Below are 14,020 nucleotides of genomic sequence, written 5' to 3'. Positions count from 1 at the left end.
CCCCCCCGTGCCCTTCCTCAAGTTGAAAGGGAAACAAAATATGCCTACTTGAGAGTGGGGAGAGTGACCGGGACTCCTCAGCACCCATTTCTCCTCACTGGCACGTGCTTACACCCACCCCGACATGGCCTACCCTCCAGACTTCCCGAAACCCCTCCCTGGCCCTTCCTTACCATGTCCACAGAGGAGCAGCAGGAGAGTAAGAGTGCTTAAAGTTGGGGGATTGCCATGGGGGGGCCGGGGACCATGTGACTGGCCCGAGTTTCCCATACCTATCCAGCCAGGTCCCCCCCAGGCGCCGTTCTTGCCAGCGGATGACCCTCCTACCTAGTGAATTTTGATCAGTGGTCCTGTAAGTGACTGAAAAAGAAATTTGGCTGGGCATGGAGAGAGAGAAGAGTTGAAGATTGGTCAGGGTAATGTGAAGAGAATCTGGGGAGATCAAGAAAAGGGTGAGCAGACTGGAGTTTGGGAAGCATGGGGCTCCCTGAACTATGAGTGTGACAGTTGAGCTCTGTGCCTGGCTCCTGCAGCCACTTTCAGACCCCTTGTGCAATAGTCCCAGGTGGGGGTGGGTGGAGGTGGAATGGACTTGGGGGCGGGCAGAGTCCACTGCATTGCCCCATCCAGAGCTTCCAAATAGCAGATACGTCAGAAATGGAGGGATCATGGGGATAGATTAGATTCCCGTCAGCCCATCAGATTCCCCAATAGCTTTAGGATCTGAAAGTATTTGAGAAACGTACCTCTTTTCATCCCTCCCCATCAGGAGGGTCACCCTTCAGCAGGCATTCATTATTTTCCTCCCTTGTGTCTGAAGAACACAAGAAGGAGTTAGGGTGGAGTACCTGTGGCCCCTAGAACATCGGTATCCAGGAAGAGGGAACCGATCTCGTCAATCTGCTCTAGAGAGTCGCAATTATAGCCCTGCTCTCATGGCATAACAGGATGCAAACCAAGCACACAAATCAATATTTGCTTTTTCTAAGTCAACAGTTCTTGTATTTCTCCAAACCTGATTGAAGATTAATTTCCATTAGTCTCTTCTTTGTGAATTCTGGAGTTTTCGGTCTTTTTGAAGAAGATGGGGGCTGAGGAGAGGCTAACTCCCTCCTGCCACACTTCCCTGCCCTGGGGTACAGATATGATTGGAAGAGGGGTCCTGCAGGAGGGAGAATAGGATGAGGGGACTAGAGCTGTGGGGAGAGACTGTTTCTGAGGGGTAGCCCCAACCTTGGAAGCCCCACGTGAAGGGCATGGCTAAGCAGGGCAGCGTAGAAGTCTGTCAGTGACTAATCATCTGAGACCAGGTTCGGTTTTGGTGGGAAGACAGGGTGTGAGTAACTCCTCCTGAAACTTTATCAGAAGTCTTGATGTAACAGGGTGAGGAGGGAGCTAAGGCTTCCAGAGAAGAGAGATTCAACTTTGCATGGCCAGAGTCCAGACATGAATTGGACAGGAGAAATGGAGATTGGGGTACTTTAGTTGAGAAAGATCCTAGCATTCAGGTAGAAACACCCAAGTAGGTGTCTAGAATTTTATAAAAGTCTAATTTCAATCTGAAAGCTTATTAAAGGAATCGTAATTTCATTTTGACTTACTGTTTCCAGAGGTGAGACATTATTCTGATATCCAATTCTCCAGCCATGGCTGCCTTCTCTGAGGGTCAGCTCCAACCTGGGGGTCCCTTGTTTCTTTCTCCATGTTGCCCCCAGACCCCAGGACCAGCAGCAATCTCACTGAGGTCAGGGATCCAGAGAAGGTTTGGTGTGGGGGAAAGCAGGGGTATGTGGCTGGCCGGAGCACTGGACAGCTGAATGGGGGAGGGAGGTGGCTACTGAGTTGACAGTTTTAAAAATAGCTAAGTCCAAAATTCCAGGAACGTTGGTGGGGGTAGGGTGTAGGAATAGGGGGAGTAGGAAAGGCAGGAAGATTATAAAGCATTCGGAATTTGGGATACCAAGTTGGGGGTGATATGACAGGCAAGTCAGATATCTATTTCCAGCTTATATGATTCTGCGGTCACCCCCTACTCCAGGCAGCCCTCCAGCATTCTAAATAATATACTCTGGACCTTTCAAATTTACAGTAGGCAATTGGATACCTTTAGTTTACCACCTGCATCCCTGCTATATTGAATATTACATTTAGTTTCTGCAGATAGTATCTGGGAGGTAGCTGACTTTAAAAAAGATTCGTAGCAGACGTAATTGACAGCCTCTCCTCTAGCTTTGCAGAGTATTTCAGGAGGACTAAAAGAGCCAGCTGTCCAGAGAAGAAATCTGAGCTCTGAGTGGTTTAGGATGAGGGCTTGTTCACTCTATCCAGTTCAGATCCTTGCAGCTGTTTATCTCTTGGTCTCCTCCATTTTCATCACCTTAGTTTGTACCATTATTCCTTTTCCCTCCCGCTCATCAATACCCGAAAAATATAGGCTCCTGGGGACCAGCAGTTAGCGTAATGGCTATGTTGCTGGACTCCCCCGTTGTCGACTGTGGTTCGCGTCCCGGACCCGGTGGCTTAAACTCACGCCGGGCGCGTGTGCGTGCATGCCCAAGATCCTGAGAGGAGAATGGAGGAGAAGGGGTTGCGGCGTGACCATCCCCCCTGGGGGGTGATTTCTCACTTTCTATCTCTCTATCTCTCTCTGTCTGTCTGGCGAGCACACGCGCCCTATAGCAAAAAAACCTCTCCAAAAAGAAAAAAAAAATATATAGTTATATAGGCTCCTGATTTGCTGGGGAAGAAGGCTAACAAAGGCAAAGAGATGAAGAAGAAATGGAGATAACATTTGTTGAAGGCTACTAATTCACAGGGAAGGGATAGTTGGAGGGATAAACCAAGAGAAAGAGATTTAAAAAGATATTTTGGGGAAAATACAATCCTGTAAACTTTCACGATATTGCAACCCAGGAATTTAGTCGTGTCCTGTTTTCAGGACATAGGCATATCTCATCATCATCTCTTTTTTTGGAGAGATTTTTTGCGTGTGTGCATGCGTGCCCAAGATCCCAAGAGGAGAATGGAGAAGGGATCGTCGCGTGGCCATCCCCTCGGGGTGTGTGTGTGTGTGTGTGTGTGTGTGTGTGTGTGTTTTCTCTCTTGCTGTTTTTCTGGTGAGTGCACACGCCCTATAGCAAAAATCTCTAAAAACAAACAAACAAACAAAACAACAACAACAAAAAATAATTACAGCATGGCCATCCTCCCCTGGAGGATGATTTCTCACTTTCCTTCTCATCGCCTCTCTCTGGAGAACACACACACCCTACAGCAACACCTTTAAAAAAAAAAAAAAAAAAACTCAGTATTACAAAGTATTTTTGTAGATAAAGTCTGTAGGATTTTCTGATACTTAGGCATCATTTGTTTTAAATTATTTATTTATTTCATTTGGCATACAGCATATACATTCACCAGAGAAAGAAGAGAGAGAGAAAGCCACCAGGTCCAGGACTCAAACCGCAGTTGACCATGTGGAAGTCCAGTGCCTTAACCAGCACGCCACATGCTGGCCCCAAAGCATTGTTTTTGAGTCAGCCATGTGGGATCCAATGCCTTAACAACCATGCCACTTACTAGGATCCCCACCCCCGTTTTTACTACTTGTAATAATGTCTTTTTCTTTTTTTTTTTTTTTTTTTTTTTTTCAATTTAGATTTTCACTATAGGGCATGCGCGCTTGCCAGACAGACAGAGAGAGACATAGAGATAGAAAGCGAGAAATCACCCCCCAGGGGGGATGGTCACTCCGCAATCCCTTCTCCTCCATTCTCCTCTCGGGATCTTGGGCACGCACGCACACGCACCCGGCGTGAGTTTTAAGCCACCAGGTCCGGGACGCGAACCGCGGTCGACTACATGGGAGTCCAGCAACATAGCCATTACGCTAACTGCTGGTTCCCATAATGTCTATTTTTTAAAGAATTATTTTCTTTAACTTTATTTATTTTAATTTGAACAGAGATGGACAGAGTGAGATAGAGAGTGAAAGCAAGAAAGCAAGCCTCCAGGCACAGGCACCAAACTGTGGTCAGCTACATGTGGGAGTCCAACGCCCTTAACCACCACACCACCTGCCGGCCCCACAATGTCTATTTTTAAAAGTAGAACAAGTCATTTTTCTCATTATTCTCCTCCCAATAAGGCCTTAAGCTAGTCTGCTTTCTATAATGCCATGGCTTCGTACTCTTCTAGGAGATAGCCACTAACCCTTTGCTGACACCTTTCTGGCCAATGTGGAACATGGAGCAGTCCCTTTAGATCTTACTAGTCCCATTTATAGACCTGTGTCCTTTACACTTTTGGAGTTATTTATATCATAGTTTAAAATTACTGCAAGGTCACAGTACCTTTCTGGGTTGCGGATTCTTTACAGCCTCAGAATACTAAAGGTAGTGTAATGAGCTGGATGCCAGCTACTAATTTTTTTCAAAAGTTTATTTATTTCTGGGACCAGCAGTTAGCGTAATGGCTGTGTCGCTGGACTCCCACATAGTCGACCACCGTTCGAGTCTCAGACCCAGTGGCTTAAACTCACGCTGGGCGCGTGTGCATGCGTGCCCAAGATCCCAAGAGGAGAATGGAGGAGAAGGGATTGCGGCGTGGCCATCCCTCCTGGGGGGGGATTTCTCGCTTTCTGTCTCTCTCTCTCTGTCTGTCTGGTGAGCGCACGCGCCCTATAGCAAAAACCCTCTCCAAAAAAAGAAAAAAGAAGTTTATTTCTTCCATGAACAAGAGAGACACTGAGAGAACAAGGCAGAGATGCAACACTTCTAGCAGGATCTTCATGCTCTCCCAGTCAGCCTGGGATCATGGCGTGCAGTGCCTGACAACTCAAAGAGGTTTCCGGATGAGAACCTGAAACCTTCCCATATGAATCAGCCTCACAGATCTGGTGTTTTACCACCACACCAGCCCCTAATTTCCATACCATCTGTAGTAGGATAAAATAACCCACCTGTCGGGCTAGCAGGTGGCATGGAGGTTAAGGCATTGGACCCACATGGCCAACTGTGCAGTTAGAGTCCTGGACCTGGCAGCTTGAAAATCATGCTGGACGTGTGTATGTGCATGCCCAAAATTCCAAGAGAAGGGATTTGAGCATGACCATCACCCCTGAAGGGTGATTTCTCACTTTATTTCTGTTTCTCTCTGGGCAGTGTACCATCCTATACCCAAAAACTAAAAAACAAAACCCAGAAAAATCCCACACATGGCTAAGAGTACAGCTACTTTTTCCACCTTTTTCTTTTTTTTAATTTAGGTTATTGCATTTTTCAGTCTAAAATTTCATTTTGTTCTGTTTTTCTTTTATTGTTTTAGAATTATTTTATTTAGGGGCCAGCAGGTGGCGTGGTGGTTAAGGCATTGGACACTCCCACATGACCAACCAAGGTTCAAGTCTCGGACCTAGTGGCTTGCTTTCTCGCTTTCCTTTTCTCTGTGTGTCTGTCTTTTTCTGGTCAAAGTAAAAGGTAAATGGGGACCAGCAATTGGCATGATGGCTATGTTGCCAGACTTCCATGTAATCGACCGTGGTTTAAGACTTGGACCTGATGGCTTAAACTGACTCCGGGCACGTGTGCGTGCATGCCCAAGATCCTAAGAGGAGGGTGGTTTTGCATTTTAGCCATACCCATTCAGGGGTGTTTTTCACTTTCTATTTCTCTATCTCTCTGTGTCTTTCTGGGGCAAGCACACATGCCCTATAGCAAAAAAATCTCAAAAAATTAAAATAAATAAAAAATAAATGAATGCATAAATAAAATTAAATAAGTAATTCTCTTTAAAAATTATTTTATTTAACTTTACTTATCTATTTACTTATGTTTTAAATTTGAACAGAGAAGGACAGAGCAGGAGATAGGGAGAGAGACTGAAAGTGAGAAAACAAGCACCACATCCAGGACTCGAACCACAGTTGACCATGTGGAAGCCCAGAACCCCTAATCATCACGCCACCTGCTGGGTTCCTTTTTATTTATTTATTTGTTTTTATGTATGTATGTCTGTATGTATGTATTGAGAGGTTTTTGCTATAGGGCACGTGCACTCACCAGAAAGACAGAAACAGAGAGACAGAAATCGAGAAATCACCCCTGGGGGGATGGCCACACCACAATCCCTTCTCCTCCATTCTCCTCTCAGGATCTTGAGCATGCACGCACCTGCGCCCGGTGTGAGTTTAAGTCACTGGGTCCGGAACTCAAATAACGGTCAACTACATGGGAGTACAACAATATAGCCATTATGCCATCTGCTGGTCCCATTTTTAAAATAATTATTTTAGGGGCCAGCAGGTGGTATGCTCCTGCATGGTCAACCATGGTTCAAGTGCCAGACCTGGTGGTTTACTTTCTCACTTTTCCTCTCACTCTCTCTCTCTGCCTCTTTCTGGTCAAAGTAAAATAAATGAATGAATAAATTTTAAAAATAAATGATTCTGGGACCAGCTGTTAGCGTAATGGCTATGTCGCTGGACTCCCATGTAGTCGACCGCAGTTTGAGTCCTGGATCCAGTGGCTTAAACTCACACTGGGCGCGTGTATGTGCATGCCCAAGATCCCGAGAGGAGAATGGAGGAGAAGGGATTGGGGCATGGCCATCCCCCTGGGGGGTGATTTCTCACTTTCTGTCTCTCTGTCTTTCTGGCAAGCGCATGTGCCCTATAGCAAAAACTTCTCAAAAAAGAAATTAAATGATTCTTATTAAAAATTAAAAATATATATTTAATTTTATTTTATTAATCAGTATCATTATTATTATCTTAATTGAACAGAGAGAGAGACAGAGAGAGAGGAAAATTGAGAAAGCAAGCTGCCAGATCAAGGACTCAAACCACAGTCAGCCGTGTGGGAGTCCAGTGCCCTAACCACCATGCCATTTGCTGGCCCCGATTCTTGTTTTTCTATATTCTTTTTTTTTTTTCCACTTTTTTTCTTTTTTGTTAAAGTTTACTCCTTTTTTGAGAATGAGAGCTAGAGATAAAAAGAAAGATAAGTGACTTCAACAGAGTCTTACTCAGTGACCACTGTCCTCACAGGTTGACAGCAGAATGAAACCCATGATCTTCCACATGGATTCAGCTTCACTTGAACAGCACATTATAGCTATGCCACTGAGCTGGCCCTACCTTGTTTCCTTACTGAGACTTTTTTACTTCTTTGGGGGAGACTTTTTTTTTTTTTTATCATTCATTTCAAGCATGTTCATAATGCTTTTCTGAAGCAATTTTATAATGACTGCTTTAAAATTTTTCAGATAATTTTAATATCTCTATTATCTAGGTGTTGTCTGTTTTCATTCAGTTCAAGATTTTTATTATTGATATAATGAATGTTTTTTTGATTGAAACCTGGACATTTTGGGCATTATGTTGTAAGACTCTAGATGTTTCCTTTTTTTTTTTTAAGAATTATTTTAGGAAGGGAACCAGTAGTTAGCGTAATGGCTATGTCGCTGGACTCCCACGTAGTCGACCGCGGCTCGCGTCCCGGACCTGGTGGCTTAAAACTCATGCCGGGCGCGTGTGCGTGTGTGCCCAAGATCCTAGAGGAGAATGGAGGAGAAGGGATGCGGCGGGGGGGGTTTCTCGCTTTCTGTCTCTCTGTCTGTCTGGTGAGCGCACACGCCCTATAGCAAAAAACCTCTCCAAAAAACAAAACAAAACAAAGAATTATTTTAGGAAGGACCAGCAGGTGGCGTGGTGGTTAAGGTGCTGGATGCTCCCACATGGCCAACCACAGTTTGAGTCCCGGGCCTGGTGGCTAACTTTCTCACTTTCTCTCTCTGTGTCTCTCTAGTCAAATTAAAATAAATTAATGAATAAATAAATTTTTTTAAAAAAATGAATTATTTTAGGGATCCAGCAGGTGGTATGGTGGTTAAGGCACTGGATACTCCCGCATGGCCAACCACAGTTTGAGCCCTAGACCAGGCGGCTTGCTTTCTGACTTTCTCTGTGTGTGTGTGTCTCTTTCTGGTCAAATTAAAATATAAATGAATTAATAAATAAAATGAAATAAATCATTCTTTTAAAAATAATTATTATTATTTTAGGGGCTGACAGGTGGTGTGGTGGTTAAAGGTGCTGGATTCCCACATGACTGACCACGATTCGAGTCCCAGACATGGCGATTTGTTTTCTTGCTTTCCCTGTCTCTTTCTCTTTCTCTGTCCAGTCAAATATTTTTTCCTTTTTATTTATTTATTTATTTGGGGGGAGGAGAAGTTTTTGCTATAGGGTGCATGTGCTTGCCAGAAAGACAGAGAGACAGAAAGCAAGAAATCACCCTCCATGGAGGATGGCCACGCCACAATCCCTTCTCCTCCATTCTCTTCTCGGGATCTTGGTCACGCATAGACATGCACCGGGCTTGAGTTTAAGCCACTGGGTCCAGGACTTGAACTGCAGTGGACTACGTGGGAGTCCAGCGACATAGCCATTATGCCAACTGCTGGTCGATGTCCAGTCAAAAACAATAATAATAATAATAACAACAAATGGAAATCAATCAATAAATAAAAATTTTTAAAATCATTATTTTATTTAACTTTATTTATTTTAATCTGACCAGAGAGGAGCAGAGTGTGTGAGAGAGAGCAAGAGAAAGCCGCTAGCTCCAGGACTCAAACTGCAGTCAGTCATGTGATAGTCCAGAGCCCTTCACTACCACACCACCTGCCGGCTCCTTCTTTTCTTTTTTTAAGAGAGATTTTTGCTATAGGGCTTGTGTGCTTGCTAGAGAGACAGAGAGACAGAAAGCAAGAATCACCCCCAATGGTCCTTTCTCCTCCATTCTCCTCTCAGGATTTTGGGCATGCACGCACATGCACCTGGTATGAGTTTTAAACTGCTGGGTCTGGGCCTTGAACTGTGGTCAACTATATGGGAGTCCGGCTGCTAAAACTTCTGTTTTGGTAGACTTTCTCTGGTACAGATCAAATAGGAAGGATGTAGGGGGCAGTAGAGGGTGCTGGTAGGTATGTGAAGTCCAGGTTGGTAGCCAGCAAGTGCCATGTTGATTAAAGGTACTGGACTCTCACATCAGTGACTGTGATTCAAGTCCTAGACCTGCTTGCTTTCTCTCTTTCCCGCTCTCTCTGTGTGTCTCTCTCTGGTCAAATAAATAAATAAATAAATAAAGTTAAATAAAAATAAGAAAAAGTCCAGTTTTTTCACTTGGCCTCCATTGAAACCTGAAGGGAGAGGATCCTCATTACTGCTGGGCAGAGGTAGGAGTTCCAGCTCCCCACTAGGCTTCTGCTGAGACCAACCTAACTGGGAGCCATGTGAGTGCCCCCTTCTTGCCCACCACATGGCCTTGACTGATACTGGGGGATGACAGTAGCCTCATTAACCTAATTTGCTGAAAGACCTGAAAGTTTTGTCTGACACTATCCCAGCAGCAAAGAGATGTGACACCCTCTTAGTGTCCTGCTGAGGGTAAAAGTTTAGGTACCCCATTTAGTCTTCAATGAAGTGTGTGTGTGTGTGTGTGTGTGTGTGTGTGTGTGTATAGCCACAATTTGTTTCTGAAACAAAGTAGTTTGTTACAGAAACAAAGTAGTCATTATTTAAAAGTTTTTTGGAACAGAGTAGTCATAATTTAAAAATTTTCTGCTTTGCTAGGATGCCTCACTCCTGGTCTTTTGGCCAGAGAGAGTAGGCTTTTATCAGGGATTTTTTTTTTCCTGCTCCTTTTGGTGTTTCCAGCTTCTTCAGCTCTAAGTCTGGAATATAGGAGGCAAAGAGAAAGTCCAGGAAACTCATCATGTTTTTCCTCAGGTTCTGGGGCCCCTAGCTGGTCTGCTTCCTTCCCTCTCTACCTTTCAGTCAGTCTCCTTACGTTTGTTTAGAGCTCACACTTTCCTTAAATTCTCATGTGTTACCAAAAGTTACCAGCAGGTGGCAGAATTAATGAAAAAGTACTGCCCATCAAAGCACACAGAGGCTGATGTCCTTTGTGACAAAGAGAAACCAACTCTATTATCTGTATTGATCCCAGGTACCATCTCAAGATGTTGCTCTGAAATTAGAGCCTCCCCCTCCACCTCCCACCCTCAGCCTTGGAGCACAAGTTGCTGCCAGGTGGAAACAGTTGGAGTAAAATAAAGTGGGTTCTGTTAGGTTCCTTGGTGAGTGACAACAGGGTTCTTGAGTTTTTGTGAAAATAAATGTCTAGCATTTAGTTCTTTTTCTCCCTAACTTCTGGCATTTAAACCCATAGAATGTGGAGATGAGTAAAAGATTAATATTCTTCTTAAATGACATTTTAACACTGGTACTTTAAAAGCAGAACAAATTCATAAAAGGACACCCCCTTCCACACATTTTTCTCTGTCAGGACTTGCTGATATACCCACATCATTAATAACACTTTTTTTTTTCTCTCAGTTTTAGTTTTAATTTAGTTTTGTTTTGTGCTCTTGACAGAAAAAGACTGAAAGAGGAAATGAGAAATCATCCCTTGGAGGGATAGCCACATCACAATCCCTTTTCCTCCATTCTCCCCTTGGAATTCTGTGCTCCCAGGTGCACAAGCAGGCATGATTTTCAAGCAGATGATCCTGGACTCAAGCCGCAGTTGGCTATGTGCAATTCAGCACCTTAATCTCCATGGTACCTGCAGGCCTCAGTAATACCATTTTGGACCAGCAGTTAGTGTGATGACTATGTCGCTGGACTCCCATGTAGTTAACTGCGGTTCTAGTCCTGGACCTGGTGGCTTAAAACTCAGGCTGGGCATGTGTGTGTGCGTCCCCAAGATCCAGAGAGGAGAATGGAGGAGAAGGGATTGCGGCGTGGCCATCCCCCCTGGGGAGTGATTTCTCGCTTTCTGTTTCTCTCTCTCTCTGTCTTTCTGGTGAGCACACGCGCCCTATAGCAAAAACCTCTCCCCCCAAAATATAAATAAATAAAAGTAATACCATTTTTATTTATTTATTTATAAAATAATTATTTAACTTTTATTTATTCATTTTAACTTGATCAGAGAAGGACAGAGTGAGAGAAAGAGGGAGAGAGAAAGAAAGAGAGAGAGAGAGAGAAAGCCTCCAGGTCCAGTACTCAAACTGTGATCAGCCATGTGGGAGTCCAGTGCCCTTAACCATCACACCATCTGCTGGCCCCAATAATACCATTTTTAAATTCTATTTTTTATTCATTTTCAGAAGTATGTCTTATGTCAGTGGTTATGGGGGGCATTGCTTTTTAAAATTTCCATTTGAAATCAGGTGCACAGAGCTAACCATATTGTGGTCATCTGACAAAAAAAAAAAATAGCCTGAGGGGGAGGCTTTTTTTTTTTCAACTTTGTGTATTTAAATTGTCAAACCTACAGAAAGGGTGAAAGTATTGTACAGTATAATAAACACTCAATTGTTAACATTTTGCCACATTGGTATAAAAGTTAACCTGTAATACACTGATGGTTTAAAACATTCCTTCAGTCTAGGCACACATCTTTTTTGACTTAATCCTCACTCTCTTCCTTTTTCCTCAAACTAAAAATTTGTTAAGTTCCGACATTCTATGAGTCTAGTCTCCCACAGAGGAGTAAAGTTCAGCTCCCGCCGAGCACCACCCCTCCGCAGGCTGAGTGATTTCACTTGTCTGTAATCGTTTAGCCTAGGTCGTTCTAAAGTCGCACACACGACAGGATCTCCCAGCGTCACGCACGCGACGTCCATTACTTTCCTTAAGGCAAAGCTCCTGGTCTTTTCGGTCAAAGATCCAGCTGGGGACATTTACTTTTTAACTGATCGCAGTTCAGGAATCGCTGCAACTACGGTCTGAGAGCTGCCTCTCTGTCTCGTTCTTCTCTCTTAAACATTTGGTCGCTGATCTTGCGGACTGAGATCGTGTACCTACGATCCTCCCTCCGTTCCGAGAGCGAGGCTCAGAAATTTTTTGTTTTCAACTCCCGGAAGAAGGAACCGAGAAGTCCCGACGTGGGAGAGGGGCGGTGCTTGAAAAATCTCAAAACCCGGATGGTCAAAACACAGTATAATACAGGGAATACCACACTTAGTTAGAATCATATTCTCTTAACAGCAAGGGCTAGCCAACCTCCCTGGTGGTCTAGTGGTTAGGATTCGGCGCTCTCACCGCCGCGGCCCGGGTTCGATTCCCGGTCAGGGAAGGATAACTTTTACTTACTAAATTGCAGGTTTTAAAATAGACATTGCTTTTGTTAGCTTTTTCATTCACCCCAATACAGAAAAAGCAGAAAAAACACAAAGAAAAGATCCACTCACAGTTTTACCATACCAAAAAACCACTGTTGATATCCAGTTTATGAAACAGAAATTGAACCATGCTATAGATAGTATTTTAAAGTTAACAATATATTTCGAAAACTTTCCAGTAGAGATATATATTTGTCAGCAATAGTTTTCTTTCCGTTTAATTATTTAATTTTTGAAACATGCAAAAAGACATTAACTGATAAACCTGTTTTCACCTCTTCCTTCTATTTTCCCTCTAATGAGGCAACAGTGTTAAGGTTCTTAATTATAACGTTGGAGATATTTTAAGCAAATGCAAGTACACGCATATATACATTTAGATATGCTCTACCCCTTGTGCCAAGGGTAGCAATTTACGCACACCTTCCTGCACTTTGCCTTTTCCATTTAATAGTATATTTGAGAGTATATCATTACTGATTAGATATAAAGAGCTTCCTCGTTCTTATGATACACAGCATTAGATTGTATGAATATTCCATAGCCTTAACAACTCCTTTTTTTAAAAAAAAATTCATTTATTATTATCACTAGTATTATTTTTCACATGAGTTTTGCCAGAGAAAGACAGAGAGAGAGGGAGAGTGAGAAAGCAAGCTGCCAGGTTCAGGACTCAAACCATGGTCAGCCATGTGGGAATTCCAACACCTTAACTACCCTAACACCTGCTGGCCCGTTTCCTTTTGATGAGCACTAAATTATTTCTAACTCTTACTACTACGAATAATATTGCCATAAATAATCTTGTACATGTCATTTGCATGTGTGTGGAATAAACATCCAGGAATTGAAACACTAATTCAAAAGGTATAGGTAGAGGGAACCAGCAGTTGGCATAATGGCTATGTCGCTGGACTCCCACATAGTCGACTGCGGTGTGACATCCCCCCTGGGGGGTGATTTCTCGCTTTCTGTCTCTCTGTCTCTGTCTGTCTGGTGAGCACACGCGCCCTATAGCGAAAACCTCTCCAAAAAAAAAAAAAAAAAGGTATAGGTAGATAGCTACATGTTCCTTTTTGCTCCTCAGGCTGGCTTCACCCACCTCACTGGCTGTAGAAAATAGTAAGAGAAATTACTTACTTGATGTTTTGGGGGTCAAACCCAGCATCACCCAAGAAGAATTGCAAATGGCTGGGGCCAGCAGGTGGTGTGGTGGTTAAAGGCACTGGGCTCCCACATGGCTAACTGAGGTTCAAGTCCTGGACCTGGTGGGTTGCTTCTTGCTTTCCCTCTCTGTCTCTCTCTCATCGAATTGGAAAATAATAATAATAAATAAATATAAATAAAATAATTCTTGGGAACCAGCAGTTAGCGTAATGGCTATATCGCTGGACGCCCACGTAGTCTACGGCGGTTCGCGTCCAGGACCCGGTGGCTTAAAACTCACGCCAGGTGCATGTGCGGGCGTGCCCAAGATCCCTGGAGGAGAAGGGATTGTGGCGTGACCATCCCTCCTTGGGGGTGATTTCTCATTTTCTGTCTCTGTCTCTCTCTATCTGTCTGGCGAGCGCACGCGCCCTATAGCGAAAAAACCTCTCCAAAAAAAAAAATCTTAAAAAAAAAAGAATTGCAAATGGCTTATAGGAGAATTGCAAACGGCTTATAGGAAAACGGGCTTGAAATATTACCCTGATAAGACTCAGAATGAAGGAAGAAGTTTGTTTTTGTTTTTGTTTTTGTTTTTAAGAAAGAAGTTTTAACAAACTTTTCAAGTTTATGAAGTTCTCTGTCATGTAATAAAGGGGGGGGGGGTGTGAGGGCCCAGCAG

The 14,020-nt window shown here is 43.6% G+C and overlaps 1 protein-coding gene, 1 long non-coding RNA gene and 1 other non-coding gene across 4 annotated transcripts in view; 2 read left to right on the top strand and 1 right to left on the bottom strand.

The window, feature by feature from the left end:
- Positions 1-1,840, bottom strand: part of HJV (hemojuvelin BMP co-receptor) — a gene marked incomplete in the record, with an annotated part of 4,453 nt that extends 2,613 nt beyond the window's left edge. The window contains 2 exon segments of one of the 2 annotated variants that reach the window (XM_027775194.1): positions 747-814; positions 1,602-1,840. In XM_027775194.1, the coding sequence (XP_027630995.1) occupies positions 747-756 (10 nt within the window). 2 annotated transcript variants of the gene reach the window in all.
- Positions 1-14,020, top strand: part of LOC106735794 (uncharacterized) — a 48,219-nt gene that overhangs the window by 29,310 nt on the left and 4,889 nt on the right. The gene's annotated exons all lie outside the window — the stretch shown is intronic.
- TRNAE-CUC (transfer RNA glutamic acid (anticodon CUC)) lies at positions 12,075-12,146 on the top strand. The gene has a single exon. It is a non-coding gene; the product is annotated as a tRNA-Glu (tRNA).

The sequence above is a fragment of the Tupaia chinensis genome, unplaced genomic scaffold (assembly GCF_000334495.1).
Source record: "Tupaia chinensis unplaced genomic scaffold, TupChi_1.0 Scaffold000529_1, whole genome shotgun sequence".
Taxonomy (NCBI): domain Eukaryota; kingdom Metazoa; phylum Chordata; class Mammalia; order Scandentia; family Tupaiidae; genus Tupaia; species Tupaia belangeri.
Note: the sequence above shows the minus strand (reverse complement) of the source record. Positions and strands in the feature narration are given on the sequence as shown.